At 46.3% G+C, this 27,842-nt stretch overlaps 1 protein-coding gene across 4 annotated transcripts in view; it reads right to left on the reverse strand.

The window, feature by feature from the left end:
- ENTR1 (endosome associated trafficking regulator 1) overlaps window positions 1-27,842 on the reverse strand; it is a 540,688-nt gene that overhangs the window by 186,744 nt on the left and 326,102 nt on the right. For all 4 annotated transcript variants that reach the window (XM_069609578.1, XM_069609576.1, XM_069609577.1 and 1 more), the window contains one exon: window positions 6,070-6,181. In XM_069609578.1, the coding sequence (XP_069465679.1) occupies window positions 6,070-6,181 (112 nt within the window). The remainder of the gene's footprint in view (window positions 1-6,069; window positions 6,182-27,842) is intronic.

A 27,842-nucleotide genomic window follows, 5' to 3' on the forward strand; every position in this document is an offset into this window, starting at 1 on the left:
ACAGTCCTCAGTTTTACTGTGCAATTCCCTTCTGTGACGAAATGGTGCTATAGATAATTGTAAAATAACTGGCTACATCCTAGTTATTTATTAAGATTGCATCTGCTAGCGTGGCTATGAGGGCCATGTAGGAGGACGTGATCTGGAGGAGCTCCCGAGATCCTGAAATTATCCGGGCGTAAAAGTGCGCAACGATGGGCCGACGACTGCTAAAAATACACATGTCGGTGTGGGAATGATTGGGCCACACTTGGTGAACTTTTGGAAGGTGTAGGAAGAACGGCGGCAGAGATCTGTGCGGAAAGGATAAGGAGCGCCGGAGACAAAAGACGACACAAAATGGCCAACCAATGTCCGGAACAAAGGAAGGAGCAGGCCGCACAGTGATCGAGCGAAAGAGGCGCACTGGGTGCGCAGTTGTCATTTGTGCTGAACACAGGTCCTCTGGGTCATGTCGAATAGAACGGTGAGGCCGAAGGCGAAACAGCCCACCCTGGACGACTTTGCTAAGACGTCCCCTGGTCAAGACAATACCAAGCAGCATGACGACAACGGGCGCTAACCAAGAAGTCCTAGCTGCGATTGCAGACCTAAAGGCGGCCTGGGAATCTAAACTCGAATTAGCCGTCACTGAACTGAAAACGGCACTGGACCTTAAGGTCGGAGAGGTGCAGGAGGATGTTAATCTACTCCGACAGGACGTCAGGGCCTTGGCGGAGCGCACAGAGTCCCTTGAGAAGGAAGTTATCCCGAATACCGCGGATTGTGCCTCCCATAAGGCCGAATTGCATGCCCTGATACAGAGAGTGGGCAACTTGGAGAGCAGAGCGGAGGAGGCGGAAGGACGCGCTCGACGAAACATCCGCATCGTGGGCCTGCCGGAGGGATTGGAGGGCCACGATCCCACGGAGTTTGAGTCCATGCTACTGCAAGAGATACCCGGAGGAGCCCTATCTCAAGGATTTGCGGTGGAAAGGGCACATAGAGCTCTAACAAGGAGGCCGCCGCCAGGAAACCCGCCTAGGCCGGTGATAGCCAAAATTCTTAATTACCGGGACCGGGAGAGGATATTGGAACATTTCCGTAAGGGAGGAACGATTATACGAGGAGCGGCAAACATCACGGCCTACCCGGACTATACCCTGTCTGTGCAGCGTAGCCGCATGAACTTTGGGACGGTAAAGCGGAGACAGAGAGGCGGGCCACAAATACATGTTACTGTATCTGGCAAAATTGAAAGTTATACATAAACTCAAAACTTTGTTTTTTGAGACCCCGGAGGATGCCATGGGATGGCTCGATTTGCAGGGATTTCCCCAGGAGTCAGAAGTTCGGACGGAGAGAGAGCAAGGAAGAGATAAGTAATGCACGAGGAAGGTGCCACAAGATGGCGCGGCACGGACCCGTGGGACTTGAATATAGTCATTTGCACAGCCTTCAGTAGAGAAGGTCAGACTATTGCACTTGATGTTGTGAGCACTGTAATTATTATTGAAGTAATGGGAGCCTTACAGAGCGGATCTCTTTACCCCACAATAATCTTAGTTAAGTGGCCATTAGGGCGACTTTACCCTACTGAGCTCTGTGCATTGTTTGGTGTTTGCAGGGCTAGATGTGGGGGTGCCTGAGTTCCGAGAACGGAGCTGGGCAGCAGTTGGGGTGTGTGGTGTTGGGGAAGGGACAGGTGGAGGGAGGGGAGGGAAGTTTGGAATTTGTTGTGTACATAGTTATGGATAGTTTGAGCTGGTACAAGAAGCTACAAGTAAATATGGAGAGCTGTATCTGTATCACGTGGGCAAGGGGGATTCGCTACACGGAAGGCAAGAAGACACTCATGAGCCATGGGGGACCTTAAGATCGTAACATGGAATGTCAGGGGACTCAACAGTTACTTGAAGAGAAACAAAGTCATGATGTACTTGAAAAGACAGAAGATTGATATTGCGTTGTTGCAGGAAACACATTTGACCCGGCAAAAACTGGAACTGGTGGGGAAGAAGTAGCGAGGTACTGTAGTAGGCTCTCCGTATTCTGCCTATGCTAGGGGAGTGCTGGTCTGGGTGGCACCGCACGTTCTGCTCCGTACACAAGAAGTGGTGGACACTGAGGGGAGGTTGGTCATATTAAAGGCTTTGGTGGAGAATAGAGAGGTGTGCATTATAAATACGTATGCCCCCAACCAAAATACTGCAGCATATTTTAGAACCCTGTGTACTCATCTGGGCGCGTGTATGGGAGGAGCGGTTATCTTGGGAGGGGATTTCAACTGCGTGCTCAACCCAAAGGCAGACAGATCTGATGATAAGATTGATAGGCCCACCCCAGCAGCCAGGGTATTGCAGACATTACTAGACGACTTCGGGTTGGCAGATGTTTGGAGGCTGAAACACCCTAATGAAACACAGTACTCGCAATACTCAGCTCCGCAGCAACTGCATACGAGACTTGATTACTTTTTTGCCACGCCAGATTAGGTGATAGAGACCACTCGCCTCTGGTTCTGAGTTGGCAGTACTGCCGCCCCAGGGCGCGGATACCGACATGGCGCCTCCGGGCGGAGGCGCCCCGGGACCCGGTCTTCAGGGAAGATATCAGGGATGCGATCACACAGTACTTTGAGGTAAACACAGGCAGCGTGGACTCAGCGTGCACGCTCTGGGAAGCCTTTAAGGTGGTATTGCGGGGTGCTGCTATTGCTAAATCAAAAGGCCTACAGGGTGGGGTCCTAACGGAGCTAGAGGAAGCGGAAGAGAAACTGGAACGGGAAAGCAACAGGGCGGGAGGGGATGTGGAACTTGTACTCTAACTACAGCAGAGGTGTGCAGAGCTTTGGGAAAGGCTCTGCAACCTTAACTATAAGAAGTATGTTGAGAGGCAACATGCAGGTGGGGATAAAACTGGCCGCTTGTTGGTGTGGTTATATAAGTGCGAAACCCCCAGGCCCCCGATTAGGGCAATAACTATAGAAGACGGGGAGGTGGTTGACACCCAAGAGGGAGACTATTATAGGACATTATATGAGGACAGAAGAGGGGACAATCGAGAGGAGATTAGAGAAACTCTAAAAGACATGGAATTACCTAAGATTAGTGCTGAAGAAAGCGAGGAGCTGGATGCACAGATTACCTTAGAGGAATTGGAGGAGGTGGTGAAGCAGCTACCCACCTGTAAGACCCCGGGCGCGGACGGAAACCCTGGCGAGTTTTATAAAACATATAGAGAGGAAGTACTCCCCCCCCCCCCTATGCTAGAGATGCTCAATGAGTCTTTTGAGATGGGCCGGCTGCCGGAATCGCTTAGAGAAGCGTTAATTGTGCCGCTTCCTAAGCCCAACAAGCCAGGGCATAGCTGCGGCTCCTATAGGCCTTTGTCAATGTTGAACCAGGATAGCAAGATATTGACGGCGGTCCTGGCCAAGTTATTAGCAAACTGATACACCCGGACCAGACAGGTTATGTCCCCAGCAGAAATATAACCCACAACCATAGGCGACTCCACCGGGTGATTGAAGAGGGAAACAGGAGCGAGGGGGAAATGGCGGTGGTGTCCCTCGATGCAGTCAAAGCTTTTGACTCAGTGAGGTGGCCATGGTTGCTGGAGGCCCTGAAAGAATACGGGATGGGGCCGGGTTATGTTAGGTGGGCAAATTTACTATACAGTGAACCACTGGCCACGGTGCGCACAGGATCAGTGATATCTGAGAGATGGCAACTCAGTAGGGGCACCAGACAAGGGTGCCTCTGGTCCCCAATGTTATACATTCTAGCCCTGGAGCCCCTGGCAGTGTACCTCAGACAACAATATGACATGGTTGGTATTGAAATAAGGGGAGAGAAACATCTAATATCCTTGTATGCTGACGATTTACTACTATACTTGAAATATCCGGAGGAAAATCTTCAATATATTCTAGAGGTTATGGAAAGGTATGCAGAACTGTCCGGCATAGCGGTGAACCCCCCAAAAAAATCGAGCATGTTCCCATTGGGGAGCTACAGAGGAGCCCCTGTGGAGCGGTTGCCAGTGTTGTCCGTACCATGGTCGGTTGATTCCTTCCGCTACCTCGGAATAGATGTGTACCATACGGTGGAGGAGGAACACTTGCATAATACCAAGGTGGCTGTGGGAAAAATCCGAACAAGTATGAAGTTTTGGGAGAAGTTGCCGCTGGCGATGATGGGACGGAGGGCGATGCTCAAAATGGTGGTCCTGCCCAGGCTGTTACATTTCTTCAGTAATATACCATACTTGATACCCAAAAAGTTTTTTGTCAAACTGAATAGCATGTGCAGAGACTTCCTATGGCATGGCACTCGCAATAGAGTGGCGCTATGGAAGCTGCAGATTTTCCATGATAGAGGGGGCATTAAGCTGCCAAATGTTGAGGCCTATTATGTAGCTGGTCAGTTGCAATATGTAACCAAATGGCTTTCTGATGAGGTAACTCCTGAATTTTGGCTGTTTGGACAGGACTGCACTCCATTTTACCTAAAGGAGATTATCTGGGTGCCTAGACTTGAAATGAAATGAAAGAACGCCCGGGTATGATGTTGCTTGGGTGGAAGATGTGGCGCAGAGCATGCCGACTGATGGAGAACCCGTACCTGTGTTCCCCACAGGTGCCGCTAGTCGCCTTGGCTGGGGGAGACAATCAACTCAGAATGATAATCAGGACCTATTGGGAACCGGTCGGGCTGGTCACATTGGGAGATGTATGGCAAGAGGGGATCATTAAGGATTTCGAAGAACTGGGAGAAGAGGCAGGCTTGCACAGAGGCCAATATGTCACGTATCTTAGGCTAGTGCAGATTATTCGTAAAACCTGGCCAGAGACTGTACTGGCGGAGGAGCCAGACGTCATAATGGGAACAATATATGACATATCAGAAGGAGGGCACGAGATCTCTAGATTGTATGAGATGGTGATGACCCGGGTGGGGAAGGATTTGACTCATTTGAGGCTGGACTGGGAAGCGGAGGTGGGGGCACAGATGTCCGATGGGATGTGGGAGCGTGCTATGGGATACCACAAAAAGGTGTCCAGAAACGCCAGATTGCAGCAGATACAGTTATACATAACGCATAGAGCCTATATGACCCTGAAGAGAATATCTAAGTTTGTAAACGCAGGAAGACAAGCATGCCCAAAATGCGATGAAGACGCTGACATGACACACATGTTCTGGTCTTGCCCAGTGATTGAAGGCTTTTGGGGGGAGGTGGCACAAACTAGCAGATAAAGGGGTCACGCTCAACATAGATACGGCCTGGGCCTGCCTGTTGGGAGGGTTTCCCAGACCACGGAATACTAAACATGTTGGGAAACTGAGGGACCTGGCATATGTGCATGCAAAAAGAAGGATTGCCATGGGCTGGAAGCAGTGCCACAAGCCACGGGTTGAGGTATGGTGGCGGGATTTGCAAAAATGGGCGGAGGCTGAAACGGTAGTATGGCAGGAGGCATGTAGCAAGTGCGGGGAAGAAGAAGTGGGTAACCTGATGGCATGGAGAGTGTTAATAACAGGACTGTTTGGCACAATAATGGATTCTGCAGCTTCGGAAGGAAGCGATACCTGGCCACAAGCAGCAGATACAGAATGAGAAACGCAAACAAGCTCTTGAGGGGGGAGGGATTTGGGGAGCCGTAATGCGCATTAATTGATGTTCACGAGTCTGTTGTAAATAATGCTGCAAGTTTGGTTTGTATTGTTTATTTGTTTTCAAAATAATAAAAACTTTAAAAAAAAATAAAAAAATAAAATTGCATCTGCTATGCTGTGATCCAAGTCAGCCCATCTGTATTCTAGAGGTTACAGCCTGAGCACTCAGCCTCACGACCAAATGGTCAACTAGCGGTTGTTAATCCCTTGTTTGACATCAGATTAAGATTGGTTATATGCTGAAGCTTCAGGGAAGTTAGGGAAGGCAACCTTTGAACCTCCTGAAATCTTGCTCACTTACTGCCCAACTCCTAGACTTATCGCCCTGGAGCCATACAGGGGCCAGGATAGAAGTGACTAGCCTAGCAATTGTGCACTACTTAATTTATGAACCTAGCTAGAACATTACCGTCATGGTCTTCAGATTTAGCTCCACCTGCTGTGCCATGGATTCTAGAGCCTTTGCTTCCTTCTCCTCTTGCATCTGTTTCTCTGTAAGCTTTTTTTCCAGGGTTCGGATTCTTGAAGGGATTAAAACAAAAAAATATGACATTCATTACAGTGTCAAAGAATTTGTTTCAATGTAATACAAAGAAAATCTCATTATTTCTCCCTGTGTTGTAATGTAATGCTAAAAGTAGTTCACTTGTACATTTACAACTCTAAGATATCACAAACTGATGGACAAAAATAGAAATGCCTACCTGTTACAAAGGTCTAAAAAGCATTTATTTGTTAAATCAGACACAGAGGAAGGAAAAACAAAAAAGGAATCGATTATGAGTAAGAAGGAAAGATCGAAGATAAAGTACGAGTACAAACCCGACAAAGCAGCCAAGATATTTCATATGATTAACAAACAAGAAAAGGTAGTGTGGGTAAATGGAGACTTAACCTTCACACTGCAAGATAACCAGATTCCCAAAGACATTGTGACATTTGAGAAATGCATCCTCAGAGATCTTGAAAAATTAAAAACAAAGAGAAAAGCTTTTAAACACAACCTCTCACTTGACGAAAACAAGGCCTTGAATGAAACATATCCAAGAACTCCATGATGGTGATCATGCCAGCCGATAAAGGTGGGGGAATAGTGATTATGACTAATGTTCAATATCTAGACATGAGGAACGATTGATTACAGGATGGAGAGAGTTATAAAAATATTGAAAAAAGACCTGATCAATTAAATCAAAATCGAGATTGAGAGCGCAGTACAGTATGGCCTTGATCGAGAATCCAAATACCTGACAACGAGTCAAGGACGCACCCAAACAATCTACGCACTTCCAAAAATTCATAAGAATTCTGAAAAACCTCCGGGGAGACCCATTGTCTCAGGTTGTGGATCTGTGCTCGAGCCATTATGTAAATGTATTGACATTTTTCTTAAACCTTTAAGTACACAAACAGACTTACTGAAGAGACAACTCAAACAATTAAGATTTTTTAAAAACATTTTTGACAAAAACCAGACATAGGCTAGTAACGATGGACATCAAGTCATTGTATACTAGCATACCTCAAGATCGGACAATTGAATGCATGCGAGATCAACTCATCCAATTTAATCTACAAGAACGCGTTCCCCTATAATTTAATCTTAGAACTAATGAATTAGTTCTCTGCAAAAATTGTTTTGAATTCAATGGGCAATTCTATTTGCAAAGTAAAGGCACTGCAATGGGGGCAGCCTTCGCCCCAAGTCTTGCGATTCTCTACATGTTCAACTTTGACGTACACAACATTCTATCAAACAGCAAAAAGCAATGGTCCATTGTTAATGTTGCCGACTATTCCTTGGGCTATGGTGACATTCGTTTCCATCGAGGGAGTGAATATTACACTTTGGAGGTAAGCCCGCTGCATTTTGAGCCGTTTTAACATATGGCGAGATGTGTTCACCTAGGTAATGTGTTTATGCATTCTTGAGTAGGTAAGTGTGATTTTTCGTGTCTACATGGTAGACACAAAGAGGGTGTGTATCGATCTCAGCTTTACGCGGGTTCATCGAACGCGGACGGTGCATATACGGCGTGTTACCCTCGTTGTTCGCCCTACTTGCGCCGGCACACGTGGGCTGTTGTCTGTGCAACGGGCCACCCGCGGTTGTTGTGGTGGCTGCATTTGCACCTACTAGCTAGAATTACGAACTTTGTACCAGTGTTACGGGAGAGGTTTTGCAGAACCTTTGGCTTTGCCCCCTTTGCTGCATTCCGTTATTAGCAACAATATATTCATGACTGGTGGCTTTCTCACATAAGAATGTTGCTTGTGTTTACCTGGCACTATTCAGAAATGAGCGCATAATTTAGCCATGATTAATGTGCTGCTAAAATGTCACCGGGATTATATACAATACTACCGTGAATTCTAAAAATTGACAGCTGGTTGTCTTTAGATGGTTATCCCCAAAATTATAGTGGTGCACTGGGTGTTCAGCCAGCTTCCACACTATTCACTTTTTACTCACCGTCATATGGTGGTGATGGAATTAATGAATCATTGTATACATCTAGGGAAAAAACAATCACGATAATTATGCACTATTTTCAGCAGCTTCGTGTATTTAACCAATCAAGATGGTTGCTGTGGAATAGGCTGAAAGATTCATAACTACTACTCAGCCCATAGACATCCCATGGTGAGTCCATCTGTTATCCAATTCTCGATCTGGAATGCTCTTATGTGTCTATATTATTAGATACACATGGCACATTATACAATAGATTGCTCTGGCTCCTACAGGTCCGTGGAGCGACAAGCTTAAAAATCTTGACTTCACGAAATTCAAAGCATTGAAAATGCATTTGATGTGATGTTCAATACCTAAGAACTGTAAGTCTGATATTTCATGTTCATACAATTACTTACTATGTAAGAAGATTTTTTACTGATACAGAGAACTAAGGTGTTTCTCTGGTTGTTTCACAGGGTCTTGATTATATCACAGATACCGTGAAGGATTCATTCCGTATACCTAGTTTCCAACCTATGAATTGACACATAGGGGGCGAGTAGGTAGTTGTGTTGAGATGTTATACACATGACAATAACATTGAAGTAAAAAAAATATGGGATGACACTGGATACTGATGGCACTTTATGTAAATGTTTTTAGATTTGACATTTGGCGCATACTTTTCCAAAACACAAGGGCAGACGCAATTGACTGCACCTTACGTCCTGAAGAAGGTCTCGTAATGAAAGACAGCAAACTCTGTTAAATGTGGACCGAAACACGTGTCGACGATTATACAAGATATTCTGGTTGATTGTTTTTTAAAACATGTCTTTAATGATTTTTCATATCAACTCACAATAAACAAATAATACCCCCACCCCAACTCCCCCCTCCTTCCCTTTAGGGCACGCAAGTTCATCTTTGCAGGATTACATTATGCATTGAAAATGTCCGACACTTTAATGTTGTGTGGGCACCATTGTTCCATAAAGTCTGATTGGAGATATTCCAAGACCCCTCCCATTCCTTTGCAAACCTGTCCCTCGTTCCTTGGATTGTATGGGTGACTTTTTCCATCACCAATTGTGCCCATACTTTTTGTAGCCACGTAAATGTCAGTGGGGTGTCTCTTTTTCCAGCTTTGGGCTATCGTTGTCCAAGCAGCTATGAGTAGTCCCATGAAGCTTCTCCATTGTGCTTTATTGTATTTCCTCACCCTTTCATCCCTGAGCCCACACAGCCACACCCCATCCCCCAGGTGCTCCACATCTCGAAAGATTTTCCCCATTTCTCAATTCACTGCCTCACAGAAAGGGACAATCTCTTTACAGTTCCACCAGATGTGCCTCCATGTTCCCACCTCCCCACAGTTCCTCCAGCATCAGTTGGACTTTTTGGGGAACATTGAATGGAGTTTTTCAGGGGTGTAGTGCCATTGTGTAACAATTTTAACCCACATTTCTCTTGTCTGGGCTGTTCTGGTCATCTTGGGGATCAGTGTCCATAAGTCCACCCATTGGTCTCTTGTTGGGTCCTCCCCCAGTGTTTTACTCCATTTAATCATGTATGTCCATTTCACTTCTTCTTCTTGTGAGTTTATGAAGGAGTATAATGTCGAGACCCATCCCTTTGTCCCTGAGTTGGTGGTGACATATTTCTCAAATTGAGTAAGGGGCCTTGTTGCTGCCTCAGTTATTTCTGGGGTTTTCAGCCAATGTTTAATTTGCTCATAACGGTATTTATCCCGCTTGGAGTGTACGGAGCGTGGGAAGCAGGATTCATAGGGTCTAATTTCATTATCTATGAACATTTCTCCCATTTTTGTTATTCCTGCCTCCTCCCATCTTTCGTAAGCCCCCTGTTCCATTCCCGGTGGGAACTGCGGGTTCCGCCATAGGAGAGTGAACGGGCCCAGGGTGGTGGTCATTATACCTTTCCGTGTTTGGCAGTCCCAGGCTTCCATTGTTGTCCTCATTATTTCGCTAATCCCTAAATTGGGGTGCCTGTGTTGTTTCTGCTTCCAGAGGAGCTCCACCAGCGGGGTTCTTGCTACCGCCCTATCTTGTTTAGCCCAAATCTGTTGCGGATCTTCTCCCAGCCATTCCCCGAGTACCTTTAGCTGTGCTGCATGGAAGTATCTCTGGAAGTGGGGAAGTGCCAGTCCACCCTCCTTAATTGGTGCTGTAAGGGTCGCCCTGGCTAGTCTTGGGGTTTTCCCCTTCCACACAAAGGATGAGATTACCTTCGCTAATGTCTTGAAAAAAGTTCTGGGGACCCCCACCGGAAGAGCCTGAAAGTAGTATAGAAGCTTTGGGAGGGTGGTCATCTTGACAGATTGGATTCTGCCCCACCACGATATCTTTCCAGATCTTTGCGGATGTTTGCGAGTAGGTGCGGATAGTTTTTCCCCATAAAGCTGCCCTACTCTACCCGTTAGAGTAATTCCCAGGTATTTGATGCCATCTTCAGCAATTCTAAAGTCCATTGTTTTAGCTTCCTTCCCTATACCGTCCCGGTCTCCCGCCAGTATTAATATTTCTGATTTGCTCCTGTAGATTTTATAGACCGGAAATGGCCCCAAAGTCCTCCAGCGCCCTCACCACTTCCGCCAGAGTTTTCCCTGGATCTTCCAGTGCAATTAGCATGTCATCTGCGTATGCTATCGCCTTATGTTGCGATCCTGCCATGTCTATCCCTTTGATGTGCGTGGACTCTCTAATGTTCAATAGTAGGGGTTCTAAAAATACTGCGTATAGAAGTGGGGATAGCGGGCAGCCTTGTTTCGTCCCTCTTATTATTAGTACCTTTTCTGTCACTTCCCCATTAATAGCCACTCTAATACTAGGGGAGTTGTAGTTCGCTTTTATTCTTGCAATAAATTGCTCCCCAAATCCCATATATACCAAGGTTCTAAATAGCATTGACGGCGTCCACCGCTAGTAGAATTGCCGGGGTGTGTTATGCCTATTTTCTCCACTAAATGGATGATCCTTCTAATATTGTCATGGGTTTGTCTTCCCGGGATGAAGCCTGACTGATCTAAGTTGATCAATTTTGGAAGAAGTGGGGAAAGTCTTGCTGCCAGGATCTTGGTGTAAATCTTTGCATCTATATTTATTAGGGATATTGGTCTATATGATGCTGGGAGTGTCGGGTCCTATCCAGATTTATGAAAAACTAATACTTTCGCTTCGTTCATTGTGGGTGTGACGTTACCACTATCTTTAAATGAGTTTAGGAGCTTTGTTAAGACTGAGGTAAGTATGTCCTCATATTTTTTATAGAATTAGGCCGTGAAACCATCAGGGCCTGGAGCTTTATTTATCGAGAGAGCTTTTATTGCCTTTCTAACTTCTTCTTCTATAGGGTCTTTTAGGGCCTGCCTGTCTTCGTCAGATATTCGTGGGATGTGAAGGGATTTAAGATATCTAGCCTGTGCTTCTTCATCTGGGTGGTCAGTGGAATAGAGTTTTTGGTAATATTTCCTAAAAGCCTCCCCTATGTCTTGTGTGCTCGTCAGCTGCTTCCCTGTCGTGTCTCTGATACTCTTAATCGTTGTTTCATTCTGTTTCGCCCAGAGTTGTCTTGCTAATAGCCTATCTGCTTTATTTGCTTTTAAGTAGTACCTTTGTCTTAGATATAGTAGGTTTCTTTCTGCTCCCTTTGTGCAAAGCATCTCTATTTGGCCCTGTGAATGTTTTAGCATCTTCTTTAATGCTCTGGTGGGGTGGGACGTTATTTTCTCTTGCAGGTCTGTTATCGTCTTTTCCAGTTCCTTTTCCCACATATATCTTTGTTTATCCTTCGTAATCTTCAGCGCCATGATCTTCCCCCGGATTACCACCTTAAAAGCCTCCCATACTGTGCTCATGGAGACTTCCCCAGTTTCATTGAGCGCAAAGTATTCTACTATCATTTCCCTTATGGATTCCCCCGTGACCAGGTCCTGTATTATGTCCCCTGGTAACCTCCACCTCCATAGCCCATTTTTTCTTCCCGGCAAATTCAACTCGAGCCACAGGGGTGTGTGATCGGACAAGGCAATTGCTCCCAATTCCAGACCTTGTATCTTGCCCAGTAACCCCACCGATGCCCAAAAGTAATCTATTCTTGACAGGGAGTTATGGACATGTGAGAAATACGTATACCCCTTTGATCCCCTTTCCGTTCCCTCCACACATCATTTAGGGTTAGTTGGTCCATCTGTTTTAGGCGTTTTGAGGGTGCTCCTTGGCCATGTACACTCCCTGTGCTTCTATCCAGTTGTGGGTTCCACGCCATATTGAGATCTCCCCCAGTAGCACTTCCCCCTTTGCGAAGGCTTCCAGTTTTCCCAGGGCGTCTCGGAGGAAGCCATCCTGACCCAGATTCGGCGCATATACTGACGCCAGTGTTATGCGTTGGCCTTCTATCACTACATTTGCAAACGCAAACCTTCCTTCTTTATCTGTGGTTGTTTCCTCCAGTTTGGCATCCCATCCTTCTCTTATCGCTATCAGTACCCCCGCTCTTTTTTCTGTGGCGTTTGCTTGAGCCCATATTTTGCATCCCCTTACGTTTGCTTTGTGTCTGTCCCTTAGTCTGATATGGGTTTCCTGGAGCAGTAAGAGGTCTGCCCCTTCCCTTTTAAGGTATTTCTCCAATGTTATCCTCTTTGTTGGGTGATTCATACCCCTGATGTTAAAAGTTACAATGCGTAATGTCCTCATTTTGTATCGTTCATGTCTCTATACCTTGACTCCCCTCTCTGTACCGCTGCGACTATTTGCCTGCCCCCATCCCTTTTACCCCAACCCTTGAACTCCCCCCCCCACAACCAACAACCATAAACCAAACATTGTGCCCCCGAGTAGGGCGAGGGTTCCTATTGTTGCTAGAGCGTTGCGCCCTAAGCTCCCTGCCCCCCTTACTCTCGGGGGATAACTTCGGAGGGGATCCTAAACCCCACATTGCCAACAGTTCTTACCGGGATCCAAGCCGGCGTGTCCCGCCCGGGCTGCCTGCTCCATCTTCTCAGTAGCAAATCCTTCTCATTCTCTTTTCCCCCACATGGGGGCCTTGTAGTATCGCTTCCCCTTGTGTGTGTGCATCCTCTTCTCTTTATGCCTCAAAGGAGCTTCCTGTGGCCTTCCCCTCCCGTTGTTGGCCTTTTTTGCTTAATGGTTTCCTCGACTGTTCTCCCCTAGATTTTGCTTGGCCCGATTCCTCTTCCTCCCCCTGGAGGCCCATTATGTTGAGGCCTTCTTCCCATGTGGTCGCTCTTCTCTGTTTCCCTTCCCACGTGAAGGTCAGCCCGAACGGGAAGGTCCATTGTATCGAATCTGTTTCCCCACCAGTGCCCTGACCAATGGGGCCATCGCTCTTCTTTTTTGCAATGTTACCAGTGCCAGGTCTAGATACAGCTGTATTTCTTGTCCCTTCATTCTAATTTGTTCCATTTCTCTGGCTCTTCTCAAGATCTGTTCTTTCTGAGGGTATGAGGAGAGAGCAACCAGGACATCGCTTGGTCTCTCTCCCGGTGCTCCTGATCTTTTCGGGCCCACCCTATGTACCCGGTCCACCCCAAGCATATCCGTCTCAGTAGCCTCTAGAATGTTCCTGAATACTTCCTTCACTGCGGTCTTTAGGTCTTTGTCCAGGACTGATTCCGCCATATTTTTGATGCGTATGTTGGACCTTCTGGAGCGGTTCTCCAGGTCTTCACATTGTATTTCCAGGTTATCGGTGAGTCTCGCCAGGCGATCCTGAGTTTCGCTGACTTGCTGCGTTTCTTCTCCGATGCCTTGTACCGTTCTCTCCAAGATATCTGTTCTGGTTGATTGTTTAACCAAGAAAAATACGACACCTGAAAGCAAAACTGGGCAAACAATACTTTGATTTAGGTCTTCAGAAATAGATGTATTAAGTGAACTATACATTATGTGGAAAGAGCCAAATTTGTTTGTTTTTTTAGGAAGAATTTTGAATGAATAAGTGAGTTTGGGATGAGAGGAGTATATATGAAATATATGATGAAGAATGGTAATTTATGGTTTTAAAACATTGCATACAATAATGTACGATTTGTTTATTGATTAAAATTTGTAATACTATGTTTTGAAAAAACCAGTGTCATCTCCATCCATTGGTCCATCTTTGTTTTTGCAAATTTCCTATATTTGCCTGCGGGACCAGGTATTAAAGCAGCTACACCCCTTTATTTTTGAATCCAACAGGAACCCCTACAGAAACCACACTGTAAATTGGAAACGTTATATTGATGCAATCATTTTTATTTGGGATGGACCAGAGTCAGAGCTCGAGTTGTTTCGAACTTGGTTAAACAACATTGACAGAAACATCCAATTCACTATGGAGTTTAGTAGTGAAGAAATTTGCTTCCTGGATCTCAAGATTAGGCATGAAGCAGGCAAACTCAAATGCTGCCTATACAGAAAAACAAGTGCGAGAAACACCCTCTTGCACTTCTCAAGTGATCATCCACGACATCTTTGGGAAAATTTACCATATGGACAATATCTTTGTATTCAGAGAAATTGTACTGATTTATGTGACTTTTATGAACAATCAGAAGACCTGGACGCACGATTAACAGAAAGAGGATACCCTAAAAAACTAATTAGCAGAGCAAAGAAACATGCTCACTTTACTGATTGAGATATCTTACTATCCTCTGACATCACTCGAAATCCAACACCAGAAAAGGCCAGAATGACATGTGTTATTACCCACGGGTCTCAAACCATCCAGGTTAAGAAACTAATTTCCAAGCACTGGCCAATTGCTAACCTAAGCCTACCAGATAAACTATTACCAAGGTTTGTCTAAAAGGGCAAATGTGCACGATGGGCGAAAAATGTGCGCGATAGACTTGTACAATCTAATTTCAAAAAACCTCCACCAAGAAGGGGCTTATGGGATTTAAGAAGTACAGTTGAACATTTTCCATAAGGATCATGCTCGGTATGCAAATTTACCAAAAAATGAAGGATTTAAAAATTGTGAAAGTCTTGGACACTTCGAACCCTCACCAACTGTAAAACCAAGCAGGTTGTGTACTGCATTGAGTGCCCGTGTGGTCCACGTTACGTTGGCCAAACTACCCGTGTAATCCACATTAGGATTTCAGAACATGGCTCCAAAATCAGGTGCAAAACATTAACTGCACCCCTTGTCAACCACTACGTTGAACTACAGCATACTGCGAATGACATCTTATGGTGGATTCTAGATGTCGTTAAAAATTAATTGAACGTACCACACTGTCTGTTACAGAAGGAGGAAAGATGGATTCATAGACTGGCAACTCATACCAGTGGACTGAATGAGGAATTTCTCCTGTTGCTTTAAAACATTCTTGCACAGCATTAATTCCAAACAGAATTCAGGAATATGGCAATAGTACTGCCCCAATTTAAGCCAGACTGCATTCAATTTATCTGGACCAACCAGCAATACTAGATGGAACTCTATGCAAGGGTCACCCTTTTTCCTTTTCTTCTGCACCCCCAACTTAATGATTTGACTCGCCAAAATGGAAACAGTTGGCTATGATATATCATTCGATCAGATTGCATCAACACACGTGAAAAATCAAACTCAATTCCCACATATTACTAAACGTGTAATCGTCACGTTCCTGAGAGCCAAATCAACTGCAACATGCATCATGGGAACACTGTTTTGGAAACATGGATGCTTGCCAAAAATCTGGCGGTAGTGCCATATAGGCATACCCCTATTTGTGTATTCAACCCCCCCCCCCAAAGTGCCTATTCAACAATTTGCACCAATTGTGTTCCCCTCCTTTTTCCAAGTGATCACGGGCAGGGGTCTGATTTAGCTTCTTAAAATACACCGCTTGACTGTTCACTCACAAACCAGTTTTGGAATACTTCTGTAAAAGTTTCAAACCAAATGCTAATTTAAGTTTATTGCACATCATAGTCTCAAGATTATTGGTAGGTGTTCAATTTAAATAAAACAATAAATCGCTCTACCTTTTCCGTCCTAGTATCCATGATGACCTCAGTCAACCTGGTTGTGGGCTCGACTCGGCCAATGAATGCAGGGTTTCAAGAGGCTGCTCTGATCCAGAACGTGATGACACTATCACGCACGCTTTGTGACAAGGGGGCACGTCCTACTTAGTCCAATCCCTGCACAAACCCTTCGACTGCCCTGGTTGCTCATAGCAATGACCAGAAACAGAAAAGAAAGGATCCACACGGATGTCGAATGCACCGAGGTAAAGAGCTTATTTCAACATCAGGCCTTTTTTCTTTAAAAGCTTCACAAATAGAAAAATGTGCGCTCATTGCTTCTCGTCGTTTTCCATTGGCAGTCGCGTGATATGGCAACCAAGTATGAAATCCGATCGGCACAGGGCCGGCTTGAATAATATAGTTCTGAGCTAACACAGCGCTGTTTGGACCCTTTGCTCAACTGCTGCAACCCTGATTCAGGTAGGCATACACCCAATTGCAATCCATATTAATTCAGCCCCAAATGTAAATGTCTTCACTCTTCTCATAGGCGCCCATAGTTACATGCCCCATTTATCCAAACAGGGCTCCGAAAGCAGTACCAACCAGAACATTTGAAAACTTTGTTACTGTAATTTGGCCGTGGTTGACAAGCATCTACTGGCCTGGCAGAAGCAATACAGCCTAATACAGAGTTCCAGATACATCTATTGCTCCGTTGAAAAAGGTATTGAGGAGCCCTCCTCTCTGCTCTCCTTTCCCCATTTCTTTCTCATTTATCTCAAGAGTTGTCCCACTTTATCAGAAATGGATTTCTGAACCAAACCCCTTTGTTTGTAAATTTACAAAACAACAACACTGACTACTGAATATAATATAAAACCACTGCATTTTAAAACTAGGTTATAATGCCTTCTGTTCACAGATTGCGAGGTCAGACAAACTGTTCTTCCAATCTCACTGTTCCATACACGCGCTGCACCGATGAGGACACCCTCGGCCTCTCCCAACCCGTCTTGCCCACTAAATACGGGTAAGACTAATATAAGGGACTTAAAAGCAATTAGACAGTCCAATAATGAGCAATTATAAAAGCAGTCAAAAATTCTGTAGGCAATCACTATACATTTTCTCGTGTCTGCTTCCCCCTAGGGTCAAGTCTCGATACGCCCTGAGGAAGGCTTATTTGATACTATTGCCCAGCAGGTGGCTCTGTTGCCGAAACGTGCATAGCAGTCCGATGAAATTAACCATGACTCTGAACTGAATTTTGATTCATACGTACACATAGGCAGACCTGCATTAGCCAATTTACAAATTAGTAAAATTGGTCCTTTAGAATGTATCACAGCAAATTTATTTTCTCTCTCCTTGTTGTGTATTACAGATCTAGTTAATTCCACCGGCTTTCTCAATGGCACGTCAGTCAACCCCATGGGTTTTTCCCTCGCCATCAGACCTTTACAACTTTTGATACAACATACACAATTTCCAAGTCTTCTTTCAACCTCCCTGTCAAAACCTGACCACTAAAAGTCATTTCTCAACGTGGCTTTAATCTTGCTAATACCCACATGTCCCTTTTGGGCAACATCAATGATCCTTGACGTAATGAATTTGGGCACTACCGCTCGCCTCCACCGGAATACAACTCCATCTACCATACCCAAACTCATACCGACCCTCCCAGAATGCTCTCCTTTTGTGAAATATCCCCCTTCCTGGGCCAGCCGACCTTAATGTATGACCTCACTTTTGATAACACTTAATTCCCCAACAGCACTTATCCACTCCTCCTTACTTAGTACACCATTGTGTGTCACAAATACTAGTTCCATATCATTCTGCTGACTCATCTTGATCACTACTCAGCCTAGATGAACAAACGGCTAACACATCGTCTTTGCCAACTATTGCAAACATTTCGAATCTGACACACTAAATGCGTAACCCATCCCGCAACGCGCCTTAACACTTCATCAAGACCCTTACATTTGAAAATAGCTTTTAGGGTATGTGGTACATTTTTTATTATGAAATCTGTACCCTACAGAAAATTCTTAAACTTCTCTACTGCCCAGAAACAACCAAAGCCTCCTTTTCCAGTACAGAATACCTCAGCTTCGCACCCCTCAACCCTCTAGATACATGAGTAATTATCACCTCCTCGCCTCCATTTATCTGGGACAACACAGCTCCTATTCCTACATCACTGGCACCCACCATGATGGCATTCTTCCTGCCTGTGTCAAATTTCTTTAACAGAGCTGCAAGATCAATCTCTTCTTTCATTTGCTTAAATTCTTGATCACACTTCTCACTCCACACAAATTCTTCCCCTTTTCTAAGTAATGTTCTCATCTCAACAACCCTTTCCGAGTAGTTCTTGATACATTAGTAATAAAAGGGGTAATTCCCCCTTTAGATTTTGGCTCCACCACATCCTTTATTGCCCTAACCATACCACTTTTGGGTTTTATCCCCTGCACAGATATTTCATTGCCTAAATATTGAAACCTGTCAACGCGAAAAACACACTTCTCTCTGAGTTATTCCTCTTGACCTCAATATCCTTAAAACATTGTCCATTCTTTTATCATGTTTACATACATTCTCTTCACACACCAGAATGTCATCCTGAAAACAGAACACTCCTTTAACGCCATAAACATTTGTATCCATTATCTTTTGGAAAACAGAGGACGCAGAAACAAGTCCAAAGGGCATTCTGAGAAACTGAAATACCCCTTCGTGGGTAATGTATGCCGTTAATTTCCTACACCTCTCATCTAATTCCACCTGATATGCTGAGGCCATATCAAGTTTTGAGAACACTTCCCCTTGACCTATCATATAGCAAGTTTCTCTCCCATATTAGGCAACAGGTGGCGATCTAGGAGTACACATCTGTTCAACTTTCGTAGGTCAATACACAAACGTAAATCACCCGATGGCTTCTTTACAATTACTAGCAGAGATGTCCATTCAACTCCTCCCGCGCTCTCAATAATACCCATGCATAACAGACTGTGTAATTCCTTCTTTACATTCTCTCACAAAGCCAATAGTACAGGCCACAATTTTGCACTAACAGGTCCCTTTTTAAGAATGATTTGGTGTTGCATTCCTTTCACCTTAGCCACACCTTTTCTGAATACCTCTTTGTATGCGTCACCCATAGATGTACCAATCTGCATTACTTGCTCCACTCTTTTGGGATCTAACCTCACCATTAACTTCTTCTGATTCCACCAACCAAGTAGCGTCATTCCTTTTTTGGTGATTAAACTTTCCCCTGTGCAGGCCTGCCTTTGAGCTTGAATTCTGCCTCAAAATAGCATAATAAATCAATCTTGTCTTGATTATATCCTCCCATGTTTATATCAGGAATCAATAAGTTGTGCACATCCCCTTGCATCTCTCTCTCAAATATAGCTCTAGACATCAATATCTTAGAACCAAAATGTTTTTCCCATTCACCCTTACATCTGCATACGGATGCTCACACATCACTATTCAACTCTTGACAGTAATGTTTTCAACGTTGCAAATCTCATCATCGGATGCATAAGGACAAACTGTTACGCTCACCTGGTATTCACAGGGACGCCACCCATCCGGGTTACTCGCTGGTATGCTTCTCAGCTTTGCCCTGATGTGGTCTGCGGGGGAAGGTTCTGCCTGAAAATACAGGAGGATTGTGTCCAAGACTGACCGACTGGGGAAAGTATCCTCCTTCCACCCCTGCATGTTTTCAGTCCCTCTGGCGCCCTCTCCTCACCTTGTGGTAGAATTAGGCGTGCTCTCCATCCTGCCTTCTTTGCAGGGGCGCGTTGTCTTTCATGGGCGAGTGCGGTCCAGTTACTTCACTGACGCCGGCACGTTTGATATTGTTCAGGTAGGTCTTATTGCGGTTACTTAGTTTTGCTGCTATCCTGCATGCGTTTCGTAGATTAAAATGTCTCTTTTTTTTCTCCCTTAGGTATGCAGAGCTTCAGAGCGGCAAACTGGCTTGGTTGTGCCCCGCTGGTAAATGATGGCGCATTAAGAGCGCTATGATGCGGTAAGCGCTATGAGCAGCGCTGCGAAGTCTTGCCTTTGCTAACCTGTGTTTTCCTTCCTTGTAGGTCGCGGTGTTCTTCAGCGCGAGTGGAATGTCCGGAGTGGTGCCAGCCGAGAGACGACCAGCCAGGTAAGCCTTTTGAGCATTTCGTAATTTGTAAATGTCTACAGCTTTCTTTAATGTTGCCTCTATCTTCCTCTTTCAGGTCGTTCTGTCCGGGAGGTGTGCAGATTCGAGGAAGCTGTTCTCAGTAGCTGCAAGTGTTTAAAGATGAAGACTGCAGGTAAGATGCTGCTGCTAATGATGTTCCTTTTGTCTCCTTGCAGGTTCTGCTTCTCCGAGGTAATAGCTGGACACGGTGAGCGTCACGTTGCAAGCTGCAAAGTAACACAAAGCATGTTCTGCAGTCAGGGTGTGGTTTATATAGCCCAGGTAAAGTAGGTCCAGGCCTGCCACACCAAAACACTAGACCGCATAGCTTGGTTCTTAGGGAACAAAGCTATGTGGATGCCTCCTTGTTGGCTGACAATACAATAAAGTCGTTCCCAAGCACATTGTTGTTCATGGTGTATGAGCCTTGCGCCATAGGCGCCAGGACTGGTCCCATGAGGGCTTTTGAAGAGGATGCCAGGCTCTAGAGGCCCGAGTCCCGACTCCACCTGGCCAATGGGTTTGCCAGAGGGGGTTTTGGGCGAGGGTCGTGACACAAACCTCATCGTTGACTACCAAAACCCTACTTAGATTGCAAATTGCTGTAAAAACTATCAGACCAAAGTGACTGCATCTCTTACACTTGGTGCACACAGTCTTTCTTCCTGGGCACAATAAAGACGCAACAAAGTGTGCATTACTTGCACACCTGAAACATGAGCTTTTCCGGTCATCTTTTCTCCCCTCCATTTATTGTACTTGACATCCGTCCTTTCCTTTACATTGGATTTTTCTTTTCCTCTTCTCTTGTCTGGAATCAACAATGTTTAAGACTTCAACTTTGCTTTCATTATGATCCTTTTAATCTATTCTAGCTACGCAGGCTAGTGAATGTTCAACTCTCTTTGCGATGTTCAAAACCTACTCCAATGATGGCTCGTTCTTCAACCAAGATTGTACTTGTCTTTGGGTTAAAGTGGATGTCTAATCTTCTCAAGGCACTGTCCAGCTGTGACATGTTATCTCAATCACCTTCGTCCGGGAGGAGTGGTAGTGTGTCATATACGGTTGTCCTTTGTATCCCAAAAAATGCATTAATAGAGATACTTTCCTTTCCATAGAATAAGAGTTGCCACATGCAGCTCTAATATAATGAACAATACCCTTCTTCCATTGAGCCCACTTTACTTTGGGTGGACCAGGAAATGCCATGAAAACTGGTGGGTCAGGCAATCAGTAAAATTGTTCTAAGTTGCACTTGCTTAGTGGTGCTTCCTTTTTCCACAGTGTGGTAAGTTGCTGTTTCTAAGCAGTGTTTACACAAGCTATACCTTGCTTATTAGTCTCATGCCACTATTTAGCTTTGCTTATGCTCTCTTGTACATATGCAGATACTCTGTATTATCACTTTATCCAGACTGTATTGCCGGAATGGTGTAAGGTTTTCTTTCATTTGTTTTAGAATATACAGATGCGATATGATTGCATCTTTTATGCGTGTGGGTTTATTTTTATATGCCTTTTTCATGTGCGTTGACCCCGCATCTGCGCACAGAGCCACTGTCACTTGTCAGCCCGACAAGCACGTCAGGCAAATCTGTGTGCATGCGCACTACCTGTGCGCCCTGTTCGCTTTGATCCAGCAATGCGTCTATGTAGACTGGAGCGAACTTAGGACAGCGCATGCGCGTTGCACACAAACATGTCCCTTTCTCTTTTTATGTCCTCCTTTCTCCGAAATCGCCACTGGGATCCTCGCAGGCAATGTGACCTCTTCACTCGAAACGGACACTGAACAGGGCTGCTGACTCAAGTCGGGATTGCTGGTGTGACCGCTGCTTCCGTAATCAGGTAGGAGTGCGTGTGGATGTACCAACGTTGATTTATAGTGATCCGTGTTTCTAAGTGATTATCCCTCGTTGGCCGCTGCAAACGCCTCGGCTGGCAGAGCGGCTTGTCAGTGTCCATCTTTGGCCGCTGCTACGCTTGGTTCACAGCAGAGCGGCTTTCTCTTATCTGAGTTCCGGGGGTCTGCATCGTTTCAGCCACCCTCGTCGCCAATGTAAAAACGGATGTCCACACCATGTGAGTTCTGTTTCAATATGTTTGTTTTTTAAGTCAGCTGCTAACAGACCCCCCACCACTTTTACTCCAGGCTGGAGAGGCAACAACTGATAATGGAACTATATTCAAGACTAAACATTCCTTATTGCATCACACATCATGTGCAAGTGTTCCACATGGAACTCCAACTACATCATTAGTAACCTAGACTATCTACTATTTATACAAGCTACAAAATAACAGTCCTCTCAAGACCCTCCATTGCCCTCTGCGTGTTTTGCTCATGGGCATCTACCAGGTTATGCTAGATATTTACCCCCAGGTACCTAAATGTCCGCAAGGACCACCTCAACTCCAGTACTGGCAGCTGCCCTTCGTCACAGTCCCTCAGGCGACCCATCGGGAACAGGCAAGATTTTTCATGGCTGATCCGTATTACAGAGAGCCTGCATATCTATCTAGGATATTGAACACAAGAGGGAGATTATCCTTTGGCCTACTCAGATAAAGCAGCAGGTCATCCGCATATAGCGATATGACATGTTTCACCCCCTTCACTGTGATGCCCCCATCTGCATATTCTGCCCTTGGGAACACTGACAGCAGCTCTAGAGCCAGGATGAACATGGGGGACCAAGGGGCACCCCTGTCTTATAACCTTTCTCAGTTCACAGCTATTCTAGACATGTCTCCCCGTCCGTACCCTCGCCATTGGCATTGTATAGACTGCTCCTACCCATCACAGGAAACCCGGTCCTATGCCAAAATGCCCCAGCGTTGCGTACAGCCAGTCCCACCTGACAGTCAAACGCTTTCACAGCGTCCAGGGAGGCCACCGCACATTCCTTGCCCATTCGATAAGTGTTAAAGTCTCCTCAGGTTCCAGGGTGTGCTCCTGCCGGGGACATATCCCTTTTGATCCGGGTGCACCAGCCCTCCAATCACCTTCTGTAGTCTATTTGCTAGGACCGCCATAAGGATTTTACAATCTGAATTAATCAGAGAGCAGCCTATAATAGCCACATTTCAGAGCCGCCGCCACAGATTTCAGGATTGGTACAATTATGGATTACAGTAAGCTCTGCAGCAATTCTCCCTTCTCATAGGATTCCTCAAAAATCTCCAGCGGTCTGGGCAGCAGCGCCTCAGTATTCTTTATAAAATTCCCCTGGCAGCCAGTCTGTCCCTGGTGTTTTGCCAGTGGGTAGCGCCCTAATGACACCTTGCAATTCCTCCGCTGTCAGTGGGGCATCTAGCGTTTCCGCTTACACCACAAAGGCAGGGCAGCGCGATTTGCGATAGTGCTTCCTCCATTTCATCACAATAATCCCCTTCCACCTGACAATACAGGGTCTCATAGTACTTAGCGAACACTGCTTTTATGTCAAATTGCGTCCTCCGCGTAATCCAGTTATCAATTGCGCAGATCATTCCCCTTTCCTCCTGTCCACGATACAGCCACACGAGTAACCTCCCTGGTTTATCGCCCCCCTCATGTAGTTTCTCTGTATTTCTTGTGTAATCAAACTTGCCTAGCCTATCCCATCCCAGAGTGACATGCAACACTGTCAAAGCTGCATCAGTGTCCCCCCCCATATCCCGCTTCCTCCATCTGCCTCTGTTCCACTATCTTCATCTCCTCCTCGGTGTTAGTGAGATCCCTCAGTAAGCCTTTCCTGATGCCACCCATCGTCCCTAATGCCTCCTCCCTTATCACTGTCTTGAAAGCTTCCCATTGTATACCCACGCTACCCACACTTCGGTATTATTTTTTTAAACTGTCTATGCCGTCCGCTATGTGCTCCCTTAATTTGTCATCAAGCAGTGCTTCAGTGCGCTCTCTCCATACGGTGGTTGGTGGCCTATGTGTAGTCCTCTACCAAACCATCACCAGTGGGGCATGGTCTGAAAGTACCCTCGGCAAGTATTTTGTTCCCTTAAACTCGCCCTGGGTCTCTGCCCCAGTGAATAGTCAACACTTGTGTACAAGTCATGCAGGGCTGAATAATGCGAGTAACCACGTGCCTGTCCATGCTCTAACCTCCATATATCTATTAACCTCAGATGTCCCAGTAGCCCTGCCAAGGTCCTAGCTGGAGGCATCGTTTTTCTATATTTGTCATCAGACCCATCAACTGAGTGGTTCAGCATGCAGCTGATTTCACCCCCCATGCCCCCCAAATCAAAAGGGACCCTCAATATGCAGACAAACGTGGGTACAGGGAACTAAAAAAGGGACCAGCATTGTGGTTGGGCGCATATGTTGACAATGCATACTTCGCGATTTTCTAAATAACCGTACACCAATACCATCTGTCCCTCGTCCCGTCTTGTCTCCAAAACCCTAAAGAGGACAGTAGGCGCCATCCAGACCAAGACCCCTCTAGAAAATGCAGAGTAGTGTGATCCCACCAGCTTCCCAAACCACTTTTTAGCCAACGTGTTCTGTCTCTCTGCAGTGAGGCGAGTATCTGGCAGGAGTGCTATTCCAATCCCTTCCTGGGCAAATAAGTATGCACTCTTAGTCTTTTTATGCAGCTATTGAGGCCTCTCACATTCCAGATGACTATTTTCATCTTGCTAGCCATCCGTCTCACTCGTCAGGCCCCCCTAATTCCCCACAGGCAGCACTCCACCCCAAAGAAGCAGGACCTCCCTCTCTTCGTCACATCTAGGCCTGCATCCCACTGTGGACGCCTTTCAAAATTCCAATAGTGTACCCCCCCGGGACATCCCCTTTCAACTGTGTGAACAAACCCAACTTAGAACCAGAAACATTGGGGAAGATCAACTTGCATGCCCCAAAACCATGAAACAATGGCCTAATAGCTCCAAGAGTATTCAGGCTCATCCGCTTCTCCCGCCTCCACCCTCTCACTCCTCGGCAACGTGCAGCAGCGAGTACCTCCAAACTGGTACTCCTAATGAACTGTCAATTCAGGCATGGGCACTGGCAGGTGTCAGACCAGCCAATCTGCTGACCTCTACCCTGAGGCCAGGTGGGTCCAGTTTACACACAGCATGCAGCAGTCTCCTCCCGCCACTTGTTCAGATCTCAAGTTCCTGCCTCTACTTCTTGTAAACCTATGTCCGTCGCCTCTACCAGCCTTCCTCAGGAAGCAGCTGTCACAACCCAAAGATGGTCCCAGTGGCAATGCTGCCGTCGCAGTCCCAGGCTGTTTCGAACGGTTTCCTTAGTCGGACGCAAGAACGTGCCGTTACACTTGCCAGGTAACTGTCACGTGTTTCCCCAAGATGGCTGCCTGCAGCGAGGGAAGGCTCATAGCCGGCTCTTACCCGGAGACGGGCGCATTGCAACCCACTTTGCTCCTTGCCACGAGTAAGATACCTAAGCACTTGCTCTTTGTAGTTTATGCTTTCGCTGACTACTTTCCTTTTGCTTTCTAGCTGCTCCTTTTCCAACGGGACTTTGGCCTTACCTTATTGCAGTTTTCCTGCCAAAAGCGTTTCCTCTGCTCACTGGCGCCTCTGTTTTCTTGCTACTTTTTCTGCCTGGCTTTCCTTTCGGTCTGCCAGAGCGTTTTCTCGCTCTTCTCAGTTTTTCCGCGGTCCATGCTATACTGGTACCTTTCCTCCCTGCTGCCCAGCTGCTTCATTCTCTGGCCGCTTTAACCCGAGCGGGCACTCTTCTCTCTTGTGCTCGCTAAGCCTGATTGGGCTTGGATCTCTATTACAATCTCTATTATACTCGCAAGTCTCGATCTGCTTGCAGGCAATGGACTCCTTGGGAATACAGCACCACAAATCCAGCAAGGGTTTTTGTGCCTTTGGGAAACTGGACCTATCATCCCGCACAGCTACGCCCCTCTTCCTGTTCTTCCTAACAGGAGATCGAGGTGGCGGCTGGAGAGGGCAGGCCCTATCTCGTCAAGGCGGGATTCCGGGACAAGGCAAAGAAGAAGGAAAGAAGCAAGACATCCGAAAGACATCCGAAAAGGAAAACAGCTCATCTTCAGGTGAGGAACTTGAGAGCAGATTCTCGTTTTCCACATAGCAGAGGCACGCCGATCGAGTCCATCCATGCCTGCGCTCCACTAGTTTTGTCAGAGAAGTGTGAAGTGCCAATGTGGAGCACTTTTAGCTTTGCCGGGAATATCAACATGTAGCTCATGTTTGCCTGACGCAGCCGTTCTTTCTTGGTACAAAAAGCTGCCCTTTGCTTCTGTACTTTGATGGTGTAGTCGGGGTTACACTGCTATTTTGGCCGAGCCCCTCTCAATCAGCCCTCCTTGCCTTGAGAATGCCAGGATCGCCTCTCTATCCCTATAATTTAGAAGCCGTACAATCAAGGGTCTTGGTGGCGCACTCAGGAGGGGGTGTGGGACCTGACCAAGAAACGATGGGCTTGTTCCACTGTGAAGCCCTGCGACAGGTTCCTCACCCTGACTTCCTGTAGGAGCATGTTTTCCACATTTGTCATGTTGTCTCACTTTCACTCGCTCAGGTAAGCCAGTTTTCGAAAGTTATTGCGCCACGCTCTACCCTCTGCATCTTCAGTCCTGCCTTCCAGTGCCGCCACCTTAAACTTCAATTCCCGGACCTCCGACTGAGTTACCACCACTTACTGATTGTTCACTTCCACTTGAGTATCCACGGACTGTACTCTCTCCGCCAGCCACCCTTACATTTAGTCTCAGGAGCCCTAAATCTATTCTGACTTCGTCGACCCCCCTCTCTGGCTATAGCTTTCAGGATTTGGTTTTTGTCTGTTTTCCCATCTGGCTGCACAGAAGTAATGCCATGTGAGGACTCACCACGTCCCTCCCCTTTGCGAGTGAATGCCTTCATCTTTGTCTGCTTGGCTTTGCCCTTGTGCTGCCTGTCCAGCATGTGCGCAGCCTGTTCTTCTGCGTGGTCACCTGGGCACCTATCCCACTGCAGCTCCCTCGTCAGTCACAACATCCTCCAGTGCCTTTGCCATGCTTCTTAATCTATTCCTCCTTCCGCTGGTCCCTTGTGCAATCCGTTGCGGTAGTCCGCCGTTTGCTGTCTTCCACAGTGAGGTGGGGGACTTCCTATATCAGCTCCTATCGATCTAGTGTTTGCCGGCTGGGGAGGGGCATCTCCTGCTTGTCATATCCCCCTGTTCTGCTTCAGGGTCTGCAGTACAGCAACCCCTTTTCCCCCTCAGGCGCTCTCCTTTCACAAGGCCTCCTTCCTCGTGCCCCACCTTGATTGGACCACTGCTCCTCACTTTAAAGATGGTGCACCAAAGGCAGATTCTCTTAGCCTGGCCGGCGCTTGTGCATGCCAAAGACTAAGTTATACAGGTGGATTCTCCCTTGTGCGCCTCCAAGGGTATGCAGTCTGGGTGTCCCTGCTCCTCCACAGTTCCATGCACCTGCAGGGCTTGTGAGAGATCCTTTCCATGTCCCACTCTCCCCAGGGGCAGGCGCAGCAGTCCGCATTCTGTGCACTCCCTCCCAGACCTCTCG

The sequence above is a fragment of the Ambystoma mexicanum genome, chromosome 8 (genome assembly GCF_040938575.1).
Source record: "Ambystoma mexicanum isolate Mex_15411 chromosome 8, UKY_AmexF1_1, whole genome shotgun sequence".
Classification (NCBI taxonomy): domain Eukaryota; kingdom Metazoa; phylum Chordata; class Amphibia; order Caudata; family Ambystomatidae; genus Ambystoma; species Ambystoma mexicanum.